General features: G+C 39.2%; 3 protein-coding genes across 5 annotated transcripts in view; 1 reads left to right on the top strand and 2 right to left on the bottom strand.

Moving 5' to 3' along the window:
• Positions 1-19: 19 nt before the first annotated feature.
• On the bottom strand, positions 20-6,429 carry LOC112564875 (26S proteasome non-ATPase regulatory subunit 4-like). Its single transcript, XM_025239969.1, has 11 exons — positions 6,383-6,429; positions 5,873-6,013; positions 5,480-5,591; positions 5,016-5,102; positions 4,248-4,316; positions 3,699-3,760; positions 3,233-3,383; positions 2,824-2,923; positions 2,199-2,345; positions 1,800-1,879; positions 20-1,424 (listed from the first exon to the last, which is right to left on the bottom strand). Exons 1-11 carry the CDS (start codon positions 6,406-6,408, stop codon positions 1,251-1,253), a joined length of 1,149 nt encoding a protein of 382 aa, XP_025095754.1. The 5' UTR covers positions 6,409-6,429; the 3' UTR covers positions 20-1,250.
• Positions 6,430-7,050: 621 nt separating this feature from the next.
• Positions 7,051-18,283, top strand: LOC112563931 (RCC1 domain-containing protein 1-like). The gene is made up of 6 exons (XM_025238404.1): positions 7,051-7,170; positions 7,767-7,842; positions 8,433-8,622; positions 9,543-9,664; positions 10,783-11,010; positions 12,230-18,283. The coding sequence occupies exons 1-6, from the start codon at positions 7,051-7,053 to the stop codon at positions 12,403-12,405; spliced, it is 912 nt and encodes a 303-aa protein (XP_025094189.1). The 3' UTR covers positions 12,406-18,283.
• Positions 12,785-21,045, bottom strand: part of LOC112564641 (protein decapentaplegic-like) — a 28,761-nt gene continuing 20,500 nt past the window's right edge. For all 3 annotated transcript variants that reach the window (XM_025239597.1, XM_025239598.1, XM_025239599.1), the window contains exon 4: positions 12,785-20,562. In XM_025239597.1, the coding sequence (XP_025095382.1) occupies positions 19,415-20,562 (1,148 nt within the window). In that variant the 3' untranslated portion in view covers positions 12,785-19,414. The remainder of the gene's footprint in view (positions 20,563-21,045) is intronic.

Genomic DNA, 21,045 nt, shown 5'->3' with positions numbered 1-21,045 from the left:
AACATACAAGAGACAGATGCTGATTAGAACGTTGATTTAATAATAATAATAGTTGAATTTGTAGAGTACATTTCACGTAAAGGCAAGCTCAATGCACTTTGCTCAAAAGACTGAAGTGACAGTCAACCACACAACAAACACAAATGTAAATGAATAACAAAATAGCAATATTGACTGAGTTAAATAAGTGGGTTTTGAAGCTGGACGAAACTGTCAACGGTTCAAAGAGACAGGGAAAGATAATTCCAGATGGTGGTATCAGAGAAGAGCAAGCAGCTGCTGAATTTCTCTCATTTGATGTGTGCCACAGACAGGCCAGCACATCAAGTCTGAGTAAAGTATTGGTATGCTCAAATGGGTATGAAGATATTGGTTGCACAGTATGCTACTCTTATAATCAATGCAAGCTCAAACTGGCAAAAAAAGGGTGTTGCAGTCCACCTTTTGTCTACATAAGACAAATAGTATCAGTCTGATCCTGTGTCCAGTTGGTGGTTACAGAGAGTTGCAGTAATCCAACTGGAACACCCAGAAATGATCTTGTTGGTGTTGGAAACAGATTTCCACGGTAAAAAGCTAAAAAGACAACAGGAAAGGAAGTGTTATTTGAACTATTTCTCTTAATAATAAAATATACCCTTATTGTATTGTGCGATTAAAAAAAATTTATATAGCTGTGAGAATGCAACAAACTTTTGAATGAATACAGATTGTGTGAAAAAGGGCAGTGTGATGCAATATGAATGAATTAGGAAATTAAAACTAAACAAGACATATCCTAGTAAAGTTTATTGCAAGCCAACAGATGCTGCACACAAATTAGAGAGAAATTCAAAGCCACTTCTGCACTTTAAGCACAAAATGCGGTGCTACTATATCTAAAATGAAAACCATTAAAACAAATCCATCAAAGTTTAAAGTGAAGAGACAATGTTTGAATGAACAGTCTCTAGATTCTTTTTTAAACACCTTACACTTAACCTTTCAAACATTCTCTCTTTCTCATATATTTCTAGGAAATGCACGACGTAAGTCACAAGTAGCAGACTATTCAGGAAGTGGGTTTCAAGCTGACGAATTATAAGAAATTTTCTTGATCATCCACAGGTGATACAGTATTCTGTTTTGGAAGGATCTTTCAGGAACAGTAAAAGGACTGATTGGATCTGTTGACAGACACACTATAGGGACAGAAGACATCATGCAGACTTTGGTCAAAATCCCAATTACATCTTTGTCCACATTAGTTGTCACTTTTTGCTTTCTTTCTTGGGCTGATCCTTGTCTTTTGAAGATGCATCATGGGTTAAGGTTCTCATGGCACTCTGAATGGCCTCGCTGTTGGGATCTACACCAGGCAGGTTTTCCAGGACACTCTGCAGAAAGGCTGGGTCTTGCATAACCTCTGAATAATCATCTTCATCCTAGTAAACAGAAGAGCAAAATGACTAATAATGCCCAAAAAGTTTCCATTAGTCATATCCTATTAGTTTAGTTTATTCCTTGTTGCTCCTTTGAGGAGCTTAGGGCCGCAACACCCTGTTAGTATATGAGGATGGTTTTGTGTCAGGTAAGCTAAGCCCTAAGGTAATAGTGAAGATCAGTCTAGACTACAAGTGAAGGGTGATACAGCAATGTCACTATACATGAAAATACTCTATATGGTAACATCTCACATGCTCCTTGAGCTTTTAAACCATGTATACATAACCATAACACAACAACCATACATAAATGCAGTGCCACCAAGTGACAACTTCAACATACACATACAACTGGTTATGCCATGTCAAATTTACCTTTTTATCTTCACTTGCTAAAGCCCCCATGTCTGTATCCACCTCCATTGGAGTAGCAGATGCATCTTCAGAGCTCATTCCTAAAAAACCAGGAAAAACAAATGCACGTTGTTAAACAAGGTAGCACCTTATAAGAACACGTTTAATTGTGTCCCAGCTCTAACTCAAAGTTTAAATCAACTGCCATGCTATGTAAGCTTTGTACTCAGGCTAAAATAGTCAATAAACATTTCCTTAAAATTAAAATGACTAATATTCATGCAAAACCATCAACTGTAACAATTTCTTTCCTTGTTCACTAATTCTGTCAACTCTACAAACTGTTTTTGTTTAAAATAGTGATTGCTTATGAGTTACAAGAGAGTAACCATAGAGAATGTCAAGGACTGTACTTTATACCTGTATTCTCCATGGAGAGACGTAAGGCATAAGCTATCTGCTCATCTTCACTCATGGCATTAAAGTCCACTGTGCCAGGTGTACCAGCAGATTCCCCTGCTGTAGAAACATTCAGTACTTTCTCTAGTAATGCTTCTTCAGTTGATGCTGCAAAGAAAAAAACAAACAAACAACAAACCCTTGAAAGAAAAGAGAGTTAAATAAAAAAACTGCTCCCAGTCTGACACATGACAAACCTGATTGAGATTGTGGAGACCATCAGATGCTCAAGCATTGTTTTTTGTTGCTAAATTAAATGAGACATGAACACCAAATATAATGCCAAAAATGTGTACTTTCCTTCCAAACTGAATAGTTTCTAAGTCAGTGTAGCAATCTTGAACTGCTTTTATCAGTTTCATTGAAAATCTGTGATTTTTTTCCTTTGTAAGCTGGTTCCACTATTTCTGTCCATGGCACAAAACTCATCATGGATTTATTTTGGCCACCTCATCTTCTCAACTACTGGACTGTTAGTTACTCTGCTCTATGGAGAGCAGTTCCCACAGATGTTCTTGTGGGTTTCTGCTGTAAACAAAAGAAAATAGTATCCAATTAAGTACAAGTTATCTTGTACACTTCAAACCTGTTGAAAGAGCAGCTGATTCTGCTACTGATGCTGTAACAGCCTCTCGTGCATCCCTTTCCTGTCGAGCTCGTTGCTCCTCCATGGAAACTCGCAGTGCCTGAAAAGTAACGGAGCCATTACCAATCATTTCTGCACTGTTCAGACACAGTGCTGTAAATGCACAGACAAGGTGAAAAACAACATTTCACACTGGTTATTTTAAAAGGGCCAAAATAAAATTTTAGTCAAGCAGACAAGCACGATGAAGGGCAGAGAGATTGAAAAGTAATGCTAAGACACTGAATGCAATGGACAAAAAGTTGGCACGGGATAATTTTAAATAAAGACAAACAAATCCAAAGAAAGAATAAGAAAACACTGTGCAATACTGCACAATTCAGGATTTTTGAGTGCCTAAGTCTCTTACCAGAGCCAGTTCTGGATCTTCGTTAGGGTCCACCCCAAATTCAAAGCCACCAGGAATAGGAGCACCACTGCCATCTTCTCCAACAATTACAGGGGAGCTAAGGAGGGCATCAGACAGCATAGGCCCAGGTGGTACAGTCACCAAGTGGGAGCTGCAACATCATTATACAAGTACTTGAAATCAGTCAAAATATATTGTGTTTTGGGCATGACATATATGTACACTGTATCATGGCTGCAGGATGTGAGATGAGAGAAAAAACTACAGACAATAGTGGGGTGCTACTACATCATATCAAAGTTTGAACTTCTGCAGTGAAAGTATTAAACATTGGAACAGAAAAAAATTATTAGTTAAATTATTAGTAAATTACACTGCTGCTCATTGCCATAAATAAATAAAACATAAAAACTGCAGTGATGCTGTAGGAACAAAAAGTGCCAGAATCAGTAATACATTTCCTTACCCAGTGCCATCTTTCCCGTTGATTGTATTCACAAATAACGTGAGCTTATCTGTGTTGATACCCTGAGAAATAAAAATCATGTAAGCAAAATCTTTGTGCTTACAAACAGGAAATTATGTTGTAAAATTTGTATAAAGTGATGAGAGAGAGGTGAGAGAGAAAGAAAGATAGGATGAGGATGAGATGGGGAAAACAGAATCTTGAAGAGGAGTTCTAATTTATATCATGTGATAAAAATAGAAACTATATTAGCAAATGCATAAATGCCAACTTATATGACCTTCATCCAGGTCTTCCTTTAACCGCTGAATTAGACCTTCAATCCTGCAATCCGTTTTGGAGCCTTCTAATAGGGTGGGTCTAACTATGTTTTAAATAAGAACGTCATTACAGGCAAATGAGCCATGGAGCCATTTTCCTATTAAAGGCCATTTGCATATTCAAAACATGATTTGGCCAGATATTCCTCATATTGGCTTAAACAGTGAATAAAAGTATATACACAGAAAATTACATCATATCTCTAAAGCAGATAACAATCATACATACCTCTTCTCCAAAATTAATGATGTCTACATTAACCTTCTCTTTTTTCAACTTTTTGGCTGTTTTCACAATCTGCAAAAGATAAAAGGGTGCAAACCATAATTAAGTGCTGATTAATCCATTTTAAACAAAAACCTGCATGACTTGCTAGTAATACATCCATGACTATAAAAAGGTCCTTTAGTTGTATGACCTTATTTCCTGAGGTATGGCAGCTATCTCAAATGTCACCCTATTTTTTATTTTGGAGGAAGGATCCCCATCTCCTCAACACCAATCATCACTAGCAAACATCTTTCCACCTCTCAACTCCCTAAACCTTCTGATTGTGCTGCTATCTTGCCTAGAGTAAGAGAGGAGTTAGGGGTGTTGAATACCTTTGCTCAAAATGTTTATAGACTCTACTTACGACATTCTTTTTCATTTTTTTTTTTCCTTAGGCAGAAATTTTTTCCTGAAGGGGAAAATTTGCAAAATCCTCATTTTTATATACATATGCACAAATTTAGGAAGATGTTCTTTCCCCCCAACCTCCTACACCTGTGTGAGATGTGTAAAGTTTATATGTGTAAATACCATGGTTTCTTTGTTTAATTGGTATAGCTGGACACAAAACAGGTTAAAAAGAAGAAAAATAACCAGAGATTCTGAGACTGCATTAGCAGTGCTTGGTAAAATAGAAAAATGATGGGGGGAAAAATATCTCCTGGGGAGTAGCATTTGGTTTTTATTCCTAACCATACGACAACTTTATCAGCTCTTTGTATTTACCTCCTTTTCATCTTCCTCCACAGGACTTCCCACGAAAACGACAATGCGCATTTTGTGATTACGGCCTTGACGGTGTTTCAGGGCAAGCTGGCATAGAACAAAGGTTTCACTTCTTTTTTGAACTTCAAAATGCAATGGAAACATTGTACAAACAAAAAAAGAAAGAGAACTAAAATCCTGCCTCTCATTAAAACACAATCTCAACAGTGTGAAAAAATTGTACTTCAAAGGTAGCTTAATGTAACATTCAAGCCAAAAGTACCGATCAAGAATAATATATATAATATAAGAAATAATCTTTCATCCTACATTTTCATTTAACTATCCAACAACATCTCAATTTATTATCATTAAAATCACTAAGTGATGGCAACGTATTGACAGCATACAAATCTAACTTTTATTTTAGCAGAAGTACACTGGAACACTTTCATATTATTACCAACACCACTGCTGCAACTTACATGTGCAACCCGTACTGCTGTCAGGAAGCTGATGTTGCCTTTGGGTTGCACCTGGTGAAGGCGGGCCAAGATGCGCCCCACATCTGATGTCAATGTCACCAGAACCTCCACACTGTCAAAGAAGTACTCATTTAAACTACTGCTAATAAAATAGACAGCAATACCAAAGACACCATGAAAGTCCAAATCTGTTTACAACGCGACGTAGGAACGGAACAACATCGTAAGTCGAGGACCGCCTGTGTATATATATATGTTTAAGCAGACATGTGTGCTTGTATAGGTTCACCTAATATTGCTATTGCAAGAGTGAATGCTTTAAAGAACTTTAATTAGTATACAGCAATTAATGATTACTTTAGGTACTATACAGTACATTAACAAAAAACATACTGTGACATTTTGAGTAGGCCAACGTTGTTCTCTGGATTAGAACGTGTTTTTGACATACAAATGAGGTTAACTGCATCTTGCTGAGCCTGCATGCGAGTGGGCACAAAGTCTCCATTACGCATGTAATCGCTGTTGTCAACACTGCAATATTCAATACAGCAACTGAAAAGTATTTTTGAAAGACAGATCTTCTATCCTATTTAAAATTGGTAATTTTAGTAGTAGTAAATTTAAACAGGAAGAGAATGTGTTTCTAAATAACAAAAGGCATAATGCTTGTCTTAGTATAAAGCTATTATTTACGGCACCGCAAACGTTGAATCTCGACTGATGATTGCTTTGTCATTCATGCTCTGATATGGAAAGATTGTAGTAATAATGCTGAAATTATTTGGACAATGACAGTAAGTGATTTTAAAACACAAAAGAAAACAATCTGTAAAAAAAATTATTACACGAATAACGAAAGGAGAATAATCTCAAGATATAGTTAATTATATTTTTCCATACCAGATAAGCGTACTTTCCAGCACCATCTTGGATTTGTTAAGGACCGCAGTAAAATATTTGGTTTCTTAGACGCTGTGAATAAAATCTTTTAAAGGATTTTGAATATTTTTTTACTTGAAATTTTGCATTGAGATTTAAAATGTATATTTTGAAATATAACGTATCAAAATATTGCATCCGCAGCAACGCAAGGGACACCATTCCATTGTATTAGCAGACAACAGCTGTTGTCACGGGCATGTGTCTTATTTGCAAGTTGTTAAACTTCAGTTAGCGTACTGAAAGACTTGAACATTTTAAAATACAAGTTTGATAAAGATAAAACGAAGTAAATATTTAGCTGTCCTGATTGCCGAGTTTTTCCAATGAAACTCTCGATCTAGTTTAACGACTACTTAATTAGCACGACAGTAGAACAAACTACATTGAAAGTGCATGCATGGTCATAATCTTTATGGCTATTTGAATCCAAGTCATACTGATGGAACAATTTGATATTCTGTATTTGTATTGTGTATAGCGCAATATCGTAAAAGAAAGAATTTTTTTTTTATATAAAACGTGACCAAAAGTATTAAATGTAAATTGATAAAATATATATATGAATTATGAATAGCATTTACGTATGTGGTTTTAATGGATTCGGCCAATGTGACGGTTTGGCAGCAATGTTGAGGCAGCTGTCATATTTTAATGCAGAAGAAAACGACACGAAAAGTCAGACGAAATACCTAAACAGTTCGGAATGTGTTGCTGAAAATGAACATGACAAAGTAACACCCGTGAAGGTAAATGTTAAGGACGACCTCCTACAGAAACATGGGAGAACAACAGAACTTTACCCACTAGCAGCTGACAAGAAAAAAGAAGCTGACAAGTGGGATGAGTTAAATGGTGAACAAAATGTTATCCATATTGCTCCCATCAATTATGACTCAATGAATATATTTTTCCTAAAGTGCATTGGAAAATGTAAAGAGAACACAATAAAAGTGCAGTATATGACTTTCACTTGGGCCAGAAGTGCGCTTTCATTTTCATCTCTTCTAGGTAATAACCTTTATTTCACAGGAATACTCATTTCATCAAAGGGGATGCATGTTGCTCCAGAATATGCTTAACACTTATAACATCCTTTGTAAGTTAGTAGTGGTGGGCATATGTGAATAAAATCTGCTATTCAGAAAAATTGCAGCATACCTTTACAATAGAGAGAAAATTTTGATGTTATAATTTGAGAAAATACCTAATATGTGTGTGTGTGTGTGAGAGAGAGAGGCTCTGATTTTCATACATGAAATAAATTTTATATTGGTACATATAAAGGACACTTCTTAATTTTCATTTTAAAAAGTTTAATGATTGAAATTAATTGCTGTTGCAGAAGATTGTTGCAGAAGAGTTCATCACACAGTTGTTGCTGGTTATAGTGGAGGGCTCAAAACACTGCAACTACATCTGTCCAACATAGAGCTCCTGGGGAGTACTGTCTATGATGTTCTTTTAAAAAGTAATGAAAAATACCTTCTTCTTCCAGAAGCACATACGGAAATTCTCCCCATATCCATTATGCCAGCAGAGAAATCAGAATCATCTGCTGATTATAGTGGAGTGACACTAGGGTCAGTGTGTGGTGCTACAAACAGTTTTGTTTGCAGGCTATGGTAAGGAAATTAATTTTTTTTTTTTTTAAGGATCCTTAGTCAGAACAGATGACTATCATTTGGTGCTAATATGAATTCCTATCCAGGAGACTCCTGTGGATAATGAGCAATATTTTGAATAGCTGATTGCTGTGATGTAGCCATTTTCAAATAATTTGTATGGTATTGATACTATACAGAAACAATTTTACGTTTGTTGTATCTGCTATTATCTCAGTAATACAGCGATCATTTATACCCATCTGTATATAGTATAAAATCTGTTGTTGAGCTGGAATTGCCCTTTAGATGAGTATGACACCCGACCTTGACTTTATGACTTGACCTTACCATGGCATAATTAAGCAAACAGTGGTGTTAAAATTGTCTATTGTTGTTGTCTCCAGATGGCATATCAGTGGGTGTTCTGACCTCAGATAATATCAAATGTGATGCAAAAGAAGCAGCTGATGGTACACTGCAGCTGAAATTGACTCCTATTGATTCAGGTTTATCCATACAACATGTTAGTTGTGGTCTTGAGCACACAGTACTCTTGTCACAACATGGAGGGATTTTTACCTTTGGGTGTGGAAGGTAAATGCATAAAATAATAATGTACATTTGTATTGGGCTCTTCCCAATGAACAGTTGCATACCAAACAAAAAAAAAAAAAAAGTGAAAGATGTAAATGACCTGTAACAATTATTTATGACTTAAAAACAAGATGTTTCATGAACAGGTGTATCTTAAGGGCATGTCTGAATGACTATAGAATCACTCTGATGTGACATGTCAGAAGAGAGTTCCAACAAGTAGATGCTGAATGGGTGAACATGCGTGCACCAACAGTTTTTGTGCTAACTCTTGGAACAGAAAAGAGGCAAGTGTCTGCAGAGGAGTGGAAAGGCCTGGTTTGAACATACTGTTAGGTCAGAGAACCTGTAAAACCTAAAGAAGAGTGATGGCAGCTTAAACAAGGCTGTGTAAGAAGAAAACAGAAGAGGTTTTTTTCTTGATATAACTGGTATGCCTAAAGGATGAGCAATGCTGTAGACTTTTGGAGTTTGTCAATGAAGAACATAGGACATCCAGACAAGACACTAAATACTTTAAAGCTGCTACACTACAGAGTTTAAGTTAAAAACACGTCTTCGATAGAGTTCAGAAACTTGCACCATGTATCAGTGTTGTTCTGAGCATTGAACTTCTATTAAATCTTGCAGTATGTTTCATAATGTTGCTGAAGCTTTGCTTGTAGTAGCATAACAGCATTTATTTACCTAACACTACACCATACTTTTTAGTGGACTAGCATCCATTCTTATGAGTAGAAATAATTTTAGAAAAAAGGATAAAATTTGATTTACAAAGTGGAAAGTTACAACTGTCATTTGACTGATGCCTTTTAGGATTACATCTTTATTACTCATTTCAAAAAACAAAACTTATAATAACATTTTGAGTACAGATATCTAAAGGATAGCTGACTTGATCTGTCTGGAATAAAATGTAGCCGGGGTCAGCTGGGTCACGGTGCTCTAGAAAGTGAAAGCCAGCCTCGAATGGTTGAGGACCTTGAGGGTATGAGGTGTGTGTGTGTAGCAGCAGGAGGATGGCACTCAGCTGCTATTTCAAGTAAGTGACATCACATTATTTGAGGCCCTATTATTATTTCTTATCTTTACATATGCCATGCAAGGGTTTCAAATATGTCAGTGTCAGCACTTTTTTTCTAAACCCAGTGTGCAGCTTCCAGAATAACTCTTCACTCACATCTGTTGGTCTGTAGTGCTATCCCTTGAATTAGTAGCCTGGGGAGGCTCAGAGAGACATCATCAATACTGTCATTGCTATTTTAGTGTTTATTTACTGGGCATGTGATTTCCTTGACATCCTTTGACTCTTTGAAAGGTCTAAAAGGTGGATGCTTAAGGGCGGCATATTGCAAATTGTGGGAATATTTGCATGGAAAGTCAAACTGAAAAGGCAACAAGGGGAGCCACTAGGCAAGGCAGAAACTAAAATTTACCAAAACAGAAGCCAGAAAATTATTAAAATAGATTATAAGGACTTGTGAAAAAAAAGTGATAATGTTTCAAAAGAAGGACTTATAATATTTTGTTTTTCTTGTTTTATCTGGCTTTGCTGTTTGTTAAACATTGTGCAAGAACATTTTGCAGCAGACACTCATTGTTCTTTCATTTTTATATTGCCTGTACAGCAACATCTCTTCTACACTTCCGAGTTGACACTTTCTCATCTCCAGCCACTTGCTTGAATTGTTTGCTACATTTTAGATTCTGGGTCCTTCTCTGTCAACAGTGTAGACCGAAACCACCAATGTGTACTGCTTAAGACTGTGTTGATGCAATATTTCTACTAGCAATCTGTGTGCGTGCCAGACAGTTGTGGTTTGGACATGCATTAATACTTGGACTGGGCTTCTTGAGCTGTGTGCACTAGGATTGCTTTGTCTGCTGAGATTTGTGTCTTTGAGTCATTCAATCAACAGTCTGAGGACTCTGCCTCGCTGTGACTTCCCAACCTTATTGTTATCTTTATTAAGGCAGTGTTGTTGTGGCATGCTTGTGTGCAGCAAATTTGTTTGCGCTATTTCTGTCTGCTTTTGTCTCTGCATAATTGATGATGTATTTGAAGATGCGCTATTTTGAATTTGTATGTCTTTGTGTACAATGAGTCCACTCTTCAGTTGAGAAATGCAATATATAATCCACTTTATTATGACTATGTAGTAGATGGGGATCTGTATATGTGGGGCTGGAATGAATCTGGGCAACTGGGACTGCCCAGCCCTGCCATACAGCAAAAGAAATGCAAGCAGATGCAGGAAGATGAACAGAGAGAGGAACATCAGCATGGTTGTAGTCTCCATCTATGCCCAGAGTATGTGCCCATCGGTTCAGAATCTATTATCTTGGTGGCAGCAGCCTGTGGAACTAGACATACAGCTGTGCTGTCAGGTAAGAAGAGGCTGCTCCTATTTATGTTGTTTAGAGGAGAGGTAAGAAGAGGCCGACAGAGTTTATGTTGCTTAGAACGGAAGCTTGGAGCCTGGTAGTTAGTACACTTAACTTTAGAGCAGAGGGTTGATGGTTTGAAGCATACCTAGGCCTGTGACAAGAAATCTTACTCCTCCATCCCCACCGTCTTGCCCATACAGCTGAAATCGATACCTGATTTAACAGGAAAGGTAAAGGAAGGATAAAAGGGAAATTTCTAGACACAATGGACCACTTCCAGTCTGCTACCGCCACAGGAGAAAGATTTTAACCTGGAGAGATACACCGTGAGGCTGCAAGATCTTATAAGCTGATAGAAAATGGTGTGGTCACCATTAAACAGTCTTAGAGCTGTTCTCCTTCATGGTTGTTTGTGGAGTTCTGGACTTCAGTGTAATTTTAACACTAATATGTGTGTATATATATACACATGCACATGTGTGTGTGTGTTGCAGAGGCTAGAAAAGAGATATGGACTGTTTTCCCACTGTTTGCTAGTATATTTTGCCATATAAAAAGAGGTTGAAAATGTCTTTTGGTCATGATTTTGTTTCTTCTAACTTGTATAGGTTTCCTTTCATTTGCAAAGTCCATTAGACTTGATTAAACTAATGGGTATGGTGTACAATCTTTAACTTTTTTGAAGCATAATCTTTATATTAGTCCACGAATTGTTTAATTTTCTTAAGGAGAAACGAGTATATCCCAGCCAAAGGACTTTAATGAGTTGACCTTTTTCTTAGTGCAGATTTATTACAGGAAATGGTTTGAATTTTGGCCATTTTATCAAATCTTAATTTCCAAAAAGAGTTTTCACCAGGTTATGGGAGTTTTCATGTGAATCAGCAGTCTGAACTTTGTTCTTAGGAATATTGATGCTTCTTCTTAGCAGGGAAAGGGTCTTTAGATATGAAGGTCATTAGAGAGCAAGAGCGAGAGAGAAACATGACAGTGATGAGTGGATTTTTAGCATGTAATCTTAAATATTTCATTGATGCATAGTTTTGATAATTTCTGATTAAATTTGCAACTTTATTAGTTTAGAATAATGGCCTGACCTTCTCACAAGTGCATTTATATATATATTTGACATTCATTGACATAAAAAACAATAATGATTTCAAACTCCATGTGACTACAAGTTTTGTGTGGTAGCATATCAAGTTCTGTTTAATTTCAGGATGTGGTAAGGTTTTCACTGCTGGTTGGAACAGATATGGACAGCTTGGACACCACCATGCTAACAACATGGACAAATTTCTTCCTGTCCACTTTTCAGACATAGAAACAACAGTCCAGCAGGTGTGGTGTGGAGCTTGGAATACAGCCTTTTTGTTAACTGATATTAAATCTTAAGGTACAAGTGATTGCATTCTCAGAATATGAATAAACATTGTCATCAGTCAGTTTTGTTCCCTTCTAAATCACTGTTAAGCACCTTAAAAATAATGTTATTGTATAGAATGATATATTTGCATCAGTTTTTAATCTTATAATTTTGTAATAATTTTTCATGGAAAAAAAGGACATGTAAAACTAGGATTTGTGAATTTTACTTATTTCTCAATGCAAGTTGTCAAACAATGGCCTGATCCTTTAAGAGTTGGTTTAACATGCAGTCTGTGAATACAAATTCCCTCTATCCACTGACTTACATTTCTTGGAAGAAGAAGCCCAAAAACAAACTTAAAGAAAAAATGTAAAGAGAGTGCAGAAAATAAGCAGACAACGATCATTTGTTTAGATTTGTATTTTAATCCTCCTTTTTGTTTCCTGTTAACAGAATTAAAATGTCAACAATTTTCACATATAACAATAACAGTATCCAACCATTTTGGAGCGGAATGCCACTCCCACACACAATACTGGAATTTTTATTGATGTTTCCAGATTCCCTTAAAACTGCTGACAGGGATGAGGCATATATTTTCAGAGAAAGTGTAAAAAAATAACTAGCATTTAAATAACTTCAGTTTTGTAACGTTGAAAATGAAAAAAATTATGTAAATTAAACAAGTGAAATTAGGAAATGAATCTCTTAATAGAATTTTAAGGTACCCTTTAAAAATATTTTTTTAAAGAAGGCAAAGAGAGAAAGTATGTGTGTGTTTGTGTGTATTTGTGGATGTGAACTGGTCTGTGCCCATGCATGTGTGTACATGCAAACGTGTTGAGTTTTCTTCTCATATGCCTTACTAGGGTAAAATCACTGTTTTATAAGATTCCCATTGGGAATAACAGAATTCAGTTAATACTGTTCTGTCAATGACCATATTAAAAAAAAATTACCCAAAATATGTGGCGTCAAGACTTCTATTAAAAAAAAAATCAGGATGGTTACTAGCTCTGACTCAGTTGTTGTAACCCTTTGATGAATGCTTATACATTGTACCAGTCTTTGGTATGGTAAGATAAAGCACACTATTGCACATTTGATATCATAAATCATATGATATTGCACATTGACTCATGAATTATATACCTTTCACTTTGAAACCATCATAAAAGTTGTAAGTCATAGACTGCAAGACAATGAGAAACAGAATAATAATCATCAAGACTATAGAAACAAACAAATAAATTTGATCATGCAGAAGTGCCATTTAAATTTGCTTAATGAAACAAAAATTAGTTAAAGCTTAGTAACAAGAATTAAATAATGCTGTTATTTAACTGGTATTATTTTATGGAAGAGCACATGAAGAGGATTATATTCACTATCTATAAGGTAAAGAAGTTCTTTAGGCTGGTGGTTTGTGTGTTGCACATGGTAGGTCACTGGCTTGAGGCCCCTGATTGGAAAAGGTCTCATCTCTTTCCCCCCACATAACTACCTGATCATGGAGGATGAAAGGCAGTGGAAAGAGAGGAGTGGGCCCCATATTTCACATGCTATGCCTTAGATATGATGAACCACTTGCAATTCACTGCTTTTAGGGCTGTTACACTGTATTACCTTTTCTTCTTCAAAGTTACTAAAAGAAAAAAAAAGTCACATGGATAACATGATTTGTGAAAATCTAGGAGGCGACACGCTGATAGGTCACTTACCATACAGCATTTTCTAGATTCTTTGAGAAGGTAAAATAATGTGAGGAACATATGGCTCTTACTGTAAAGACGAAAGCATGGTTTCCATAACATTCAATGCACAATTCAACAAGTGATATACATGCAAAGCCTACATGAAAATACACAACCATACTTTCAAATTTAACTGAGGAGGTAGGAGACTTGACTGTCATACTATTTTCAAAACTTTAGAATTGGCTGAAATTTATTTACCTAGTGAACTTCTAGTTTTCAATGCCTTCAGCAGATATAACTGTTGTTATTATTGAGCATGAATACTTGTGTGAATGTGTGTATACTGCTAAATCTGTACAGTCTGCTGAAGTTTTAACACACTTGTTAACTGTATCCAAGTACTACGACTATTATTTGTATAAGTTTAAGTTTTAAATAGTGTATATTAATTACCGACTTCATATTAAATTATTGTGCTTTTATATGATGGTACACAGTTGAATGAGGATGTGTTAATGATTGGTCTTTGGTTTCAATATTTCGAAGAGCCTACCTAGAAACTGTTTTAAAGAAAGTTGATACAAACAGATAATTTGTGAATACGAATACAGCACATAATTTGTATAAATGTAGCTCATAAATGGGGTGTATGGGATGGACAGACAGGGGTAGTAGCTCTGGTGTGGGAAACTGTTGTGTTCTTAGGATAGCTCATGCATCGGTAGTCCCTTCGTCCTATCACCAGTACCTGCAGAAGCTGTTTGCCTGCAACAGCATGTGCACCCTGCCTGTTAAACCTGGTGATGGTAGCTGGAGGGTCCCAAACCCATAGTGACCAAATTCAGGTTGTCTACCATGGTATGCAAGGGGCTGTCTACCCTAGTATGTCAGGGTTTCTGTATACCCTATACATGTAGTATGTTAAAGACTGGGCCCGGTAGACAATGTGAAAGCCACTGGCCCATCACATAATAAGGCGACCCCAGCAGTGGAGTACACTAATGGCATTGTGAGACACATGATATCCTGGCCATCCACATCATCCCGACCTGTCTCCAACTGTCTGGACTGCCGAATCCTGGACTACTCAGGTCCTAGGGTCATCGTGTCCGAACTGAACCTGTGCATCCTGTCGAAGCGAAGGCCACAGGGACAGAGGAATACAAGGAAGAACAATGTCTACAAATTGTCGATCAACAGAAATGCAAAAAAGTTCACTTTTGCCCTGGCCAGAAAGCTGCAGGACATCCCCTGCGTCGAGTCTGGCATTGAGAAATCCTTCCAAGATGTAGTCCACTCAGTTAATTTTGGAACACCTTGTGTCACCAGCCGTCATCAAGAATGAATTGACAAAGTCACGTAGAAATCAAGGTAATACTGTTAGAGAAAGGCAGACATTTCTGCGCACATCACAATGACTACAACACCCCATAAGAGGGAGCACACTTCAGCTTTGGAGCCAAGGTAAAGAAGAGGCTTGGCGAGATTTGACAGGAGGAAAGCTGCCGAAAACACGACCTCAAGCTCTTCTACAATGTTTTCAAAGCTCTGGTCCACAATCATCGTCCCCGATCCTGAGTGATGATGAGACAAAGCTTCTAACTGAAAAGCAACACCTGCATTCGACGGTGCCCTAAGCCGCCCCCCCTCCTCTAATAATAATGAAAACATTGCCTGCTTTCCCCAAGGTGGAGACGAACTACAACTTTGACCCGCCACCCAAAGAGAGGGTTGGTGATCGGTGTTTTACGAAGCCAGCAACTAAGGCTATATCCACAAGAAGCCAGCCAGCCCTGTAAACAGATGCCACAATCAGAGAAAGAACAGCGTGCCTGAGACGAGAGCTGAACTCAGGACAGACAACCTTCACTGTGTTGGTGACAGGCGCTAACCGTTGCGCCACCAGACCTTCCCCCATCCACACCCGCCACCCAAAGAAAAGGAAGTCAACAAGGTCATCATGCAATCAGATGGCAACTACCGAGCTTCACATAGCAGTTGGTGTGACTTTGTTGCAGCAGACGACCCATTCATGTGGAATGAAACTCTGAGCAACTCCAGGATGCCAGCACAGACACGTCTACTAAGTGCAGCCGCCAGTCCTGCAAAGGATCAGTGATAGTTCTTTGCTTTCCATAGCAGGCACAATCCTGGCACGACTCTTCTACAATCACCTCTCAAGAAGGACATTCTCCTCAAAGCCAATCCGGCCCTGTGCTGGGAGAGTGGCGGGTGGCGGGTGGGGTCGAGGGGAAAGGACCTCTCCAGTTTCTAGAGCGTGATCCACCCTGCGCCAAGCGGACTCAGCCTATTACTCGTGAAACAGCGCAGACCCACCCCGCTGGCAAACACTGAGGAGACACCACTGGAACATTGCCGAACACAACAGATAAGAGGTTAATGTCAGAGATTTCTCACATCCTCTGTCCTAACAAAAATACTAAAACACACACACACTCCCCCGCATCATGCACTCGCTGCTTCAGTCGCATACCCAGCCATCACTACGACCGCAATAATCCACCCTTGAAGCGGTGACTACAACTTTAACTGCTGACAACGAACAGACGAACGAATAAATAGATAAATACCGTCTGGCCTTGGAAATAGAAATTTCTTAAATAGAACCAGTAATTTCGGATTTATGAGCATCGCAACTGTAGAATTGTAGACAAAAAGAAGAAGACAATAAAGTGACGAGATGTGCGTCAAATGTCCAGAGCGGGTTTTTCAATAATAATAAATAATAATAATAAAAAAAAAACCTCCCACAAAAATGTCAACAATAAATCTACCGACTTTTGTTGTCGAGGGCGAGGGCGGGAGAGCAGGTCGCGGTGACAGACACTTCTAACGATTCGTGACGTCTGCGTTGGCGTCTTCTGTGCACGTCACCCAAGAATAACAACAATAATAGTAAATCACAGCCGTGCAGTGTCAGCAGTTTCTGTAGTCAGTTGCTGTAGCTTCACAGCTCAAGAAATTCGTTTGACAAAATGACCTCCATTAACACTTGTGGAACTGATTATTTAATTAATGGCCGGGCTTTGCTGACATCATCCCCCACCTACTAATAAACATTACATTCTCAGAAAGGGTAGGGGGTAGCAGGGATTTAAAAAAAATCCCCTGTGCATCATTTACCAACCTGCACCCTTAATGTGTCTGGAATGGAGAATGACATGAGGGGGCGGCTGAGCTCGGCTTGAAGACAGATGGTAGGACGCGGACAGTCGTGTGTCCAGGGTGGGCAGAATGCCGCAGTCGCAAGGCCTCATGGTTATTGATGTTTGACCACGGAATGAGCCTGAAATTTTATAACAGTCGTGTACAATGAGCACATTGAACTCGCCTCCGCACACAGAAATAAGTTTTACAAATTTATTATTATTATTTGGTTGGCTCTGTGTCCAGCCAGTGAACGGCAGACATCACACTGACAGGTGAAGAAATCTCGGTCATGCTGACCAGTAGAAGGTCGATCATCTGTCTTGAGAGAATCCATTCAGTGTGGGGTGTCCACAAGAAAACTCGTTGGCAGCAGACGTCAATGGATGTCCTGGACCGGAAGTGATCTTGAAAAGCAAGATGGCGTCTTGACCGTTTGTTGTTAATTAGAGACGGAGGTGTTGGAAGTACAGTTAACGAGGGAGACATGGAATCACCGCGGAATAAGAACGATTCTCAGTATTTCTTTGGCTACAAGAGGACTACAAACACCTACAAACTTTAAAGGAAAGGTGTGTGTGTGTGTGAGTGAGAGAGAGAGAAGTTTTTGTGCTAGTATAACTCAGCTGGTGATGTTGATAAACCTGTCCAGCAACTTACCAGCTGAAAGGTCAACCTCAACCAAGCTGTTCAAAATTTAAGATGGACGAGAACATTGTGCGTTGATGATGAAAGCTCGTTTCAAACTTGACTTCAACGAGCAGGTTGTACCTTGATGCTAAGTCCCTCTTCCCGAAGCACACATACAAAGCTAACAGGTCTGCACACTTCGTGCCACGAGAAAACCAATTATCAAACTATTCAAACAAATTATTTTGTCGACCATTTCGAAGAAGTGCGGCAATGGGGCCAGTCAATGTATTGGATGAAAACTGCCTCACGACAAAAGATCACGAAAGAACACTGTGATGAATAATGAAGTACACACCCGAAATGGTTTACTCCCCCTCAAAAAAAAAAAAAAAAAAAAAAAAAAAAAAAAAAATCAACTGAAGCTTTAGCTCTGACTTTTTCTCTAATTTTTGTGCAATGCCGAAGTTAACTCGTCCTGGTCCAACTTTTTTTGAGAAAAAGCATTTTTGAAAAGCCATGCTTAATTTCATCATGTGGCTGAGCGCCTGACTTCAGACCACAAGTGTTTACATGGCGGGCTGACGCCGACTGGGATGAGGACCCTCTTCACTCGAGCGCGTGAGAGAGTTTTTACATTTTTCAGCAACAGCCACGAGACCAATTCTTTTGTACTTCGTGCAGTGTCTTCACACTCATTCCGAACCGTTGTCAACCGCAGGAACATGGGTGATGCTTGAAGACCTAGGCGATGATGAAAATGACGACCATGTTGATAATAATGATGATGATAATGATGATGATGATGATGATGAGATGATGATGATGATGATGATGATTTTTGCTGTTGCTTTTAACCCCGCAGTGGTAGTAGCCATGTTTGTATTAGTAAAGCAACTAACAAGAATTTGTCGTTCAGAATGTGTCTGCAGATAATAAAAGGTAAACAAACAATCGCTACCACCCCTACCCCCTGTTGTGATTAACAGATGGCAAAGGTGAAAAATCATTCTCTCATTTCACCTGATGCTTCAAAATACTTAAAAGCTCTTTCAGCTTCATCACCCTGACTTCTTGAAGTCCATGTTCATTTAGCTCATTATGACATGTTCATAAACCGTTCTACAAAAAGCTAAAAAAAAGAAAAAAAAAATATAAAAAAAACCCGCCTTCACAAACAAAATTTGTTTTTTGAAAGAAAAAAATGTACAAATTAAATACCAGCCCAACACACGTTAGTTGGCCTGTATGTAACACTGTCTTATTCATCAGTTGTATTGTTCATTGCTAGTCTTGGACACTGCTGAACAATCGCAGTGTTTAGTTTAGACATTTTCTCCATTCCTGTAAATTTTGTTTAGGAACTTCATCATCGTCACGATGAACGCCAAGCTGTGTCGCTTTCTGAAACTTTTGAACAGATTCTAATGTCGGGTTTATTATTGTTATCATTATTATCATTATTATTCTGTAGTTGCTGTGAGGATTGGGAATCCGTGATCAGTGGTGTCCGATCCTAATTCAGAACCGGAAGCGTCTTTCATGTCGGCAGGCATGCGCAGTTGTGGTTGATGAGATCCGGGATCGTCGCGACCACAAGGGTGCTGGGATCCCGTTGGTAAACCAAGGTCAGGGCCGAGCTTTCATTGGGTTGGCAGGTGGATGCAAGGGTTTCACCAGAACTACTGGCAGAGGCTCCACCCTCTTCACGTCCAGTCACAGAAGCCACGCTGCCACCCGCACACACACCCACGCAAACGACCGTGGAGAAGCTGGGTGGATACACGATCCAGTGGTCCCAGCCAAAGTCTCGGAAAGTCACCTGCATGCGCTCTGCGCAGCAGGAGAGTGTCTGGTAGCCATGACGACTCAACGCAGGGCAGAAGCCGCTTCCGCTTCCGCTTGCGCCGCCACCATCACCACCATCACCACCAGCAGCAACAGCCCTGGTGAGTCGCCTCAAAACCAGCGACGGATCCGTGGGTGGTGGCTCTGCATTCTTGATGATAAGGTATGGACGATCGGGGTTAAGGTCTTCCTCCGCGGATGCGCGCGCATCCTTGTGGCCGTGACGCCCGCGCGGGAAGACGGACTCGATGAAGATGCGCCGCTCGTGACAGCGCTTGCAGCGGACCTTGAGCACGAGAGTTTGATTGGCCGACTGTGCAGCACGTGCCACGATGGAGGCAGGGATCTGAATGTCTATCCACTGCGCCCTAGAGTTCAGTGTCACGCGCTGCACGGTCACTCGGTGGAACTTGCCATCCTCGTTCAAAGCCTGCACCTGCACCTTGATGTGCTGCTGCCTCTTCTTCTTCTTCCGGTTGCGCCGGTCCTGACCTTTGCTCTTCTTCGCGGACACGTTTTCACTCGGTGGCAGGCCTGGCTCCGGGAGCTTGTTGTTACTACTGAGCGATTTGTCCTCATTCTGTGGTTGTTGTTGCTGCTGCTTGGTCGTCGTCAGCAGCCGAAGATTTTTCTTTTTGTTCCTGCGGGTCTGTTGGGGTTGGCCGTCCGGCTTGGCCATGTACCCTTTGTCCCGCTGGGGCAGGTCAGGGCGGAGCTTACTCTTCCATTCAGACGTGGAACGCAGTTTGAGCACCAGGGTGGCCCGGTTGATGACCTTTGACTTCTCCTGGTTGTTCACGCGAAACAGCAGCTGATCACCACTTGTCTTGTCCTCAGTATCTGTGGATGGAAGAAAATACCCGACAAGGTTGCATTCAAAACAATTCCTGGTAAAGATTCTTTTTTAAATTTTGAATTAACTGCTAAGATTGAAGAAATATGATTAATATATATATATTCAGAGAGTAAGGTCGTCATCTTGTATGAGAGCTCTGACGGGTGGAAAAAAAACCTGGGAGTATTCTGTACATGGTCAACAGGTGCAGAAGGTGTAGGGTTCGAGATGACTTTTCCAACCACACTTCTTGGCTCACCTTTGTTTAATAAATTCAATTAAATAACACAATTGTTAGATCGTTTTTGGTGTTTGGCTCGGCGTCCCTAGACACGGAGACCTGCTTACTTTCATTGCCCAGGCAGCAAAAAAACTGTGGAATTCTTTAATTTCTATTGTTTTCATCACGTGACCTTCCTCCCAACATTATCAACAGGTGAGACATTGGTTTATTGACTTTCTCTACAACCCTAACTTTCTCCTCAGAA

This window comes from Pomacea canaliculata, linkage group LG5 (assembly GCF_003073045.1).
Source record: "Pomacea canaliculata isolate SZHN2017 linkage group LG5, ASM307304v1, whole genome shotgun sequence".
Lineage (NCBI taxonomy): Eukaryota > Metazoa > Mollusca > Gastropoda > Architaenioglossa > Ampullariidae > Pomacea > Pomacea canaliculata.
Note: the sequence above shows the minus strand (reverse complement) of the source record. Positions and strands in the feature narration are given on the sequence as shown.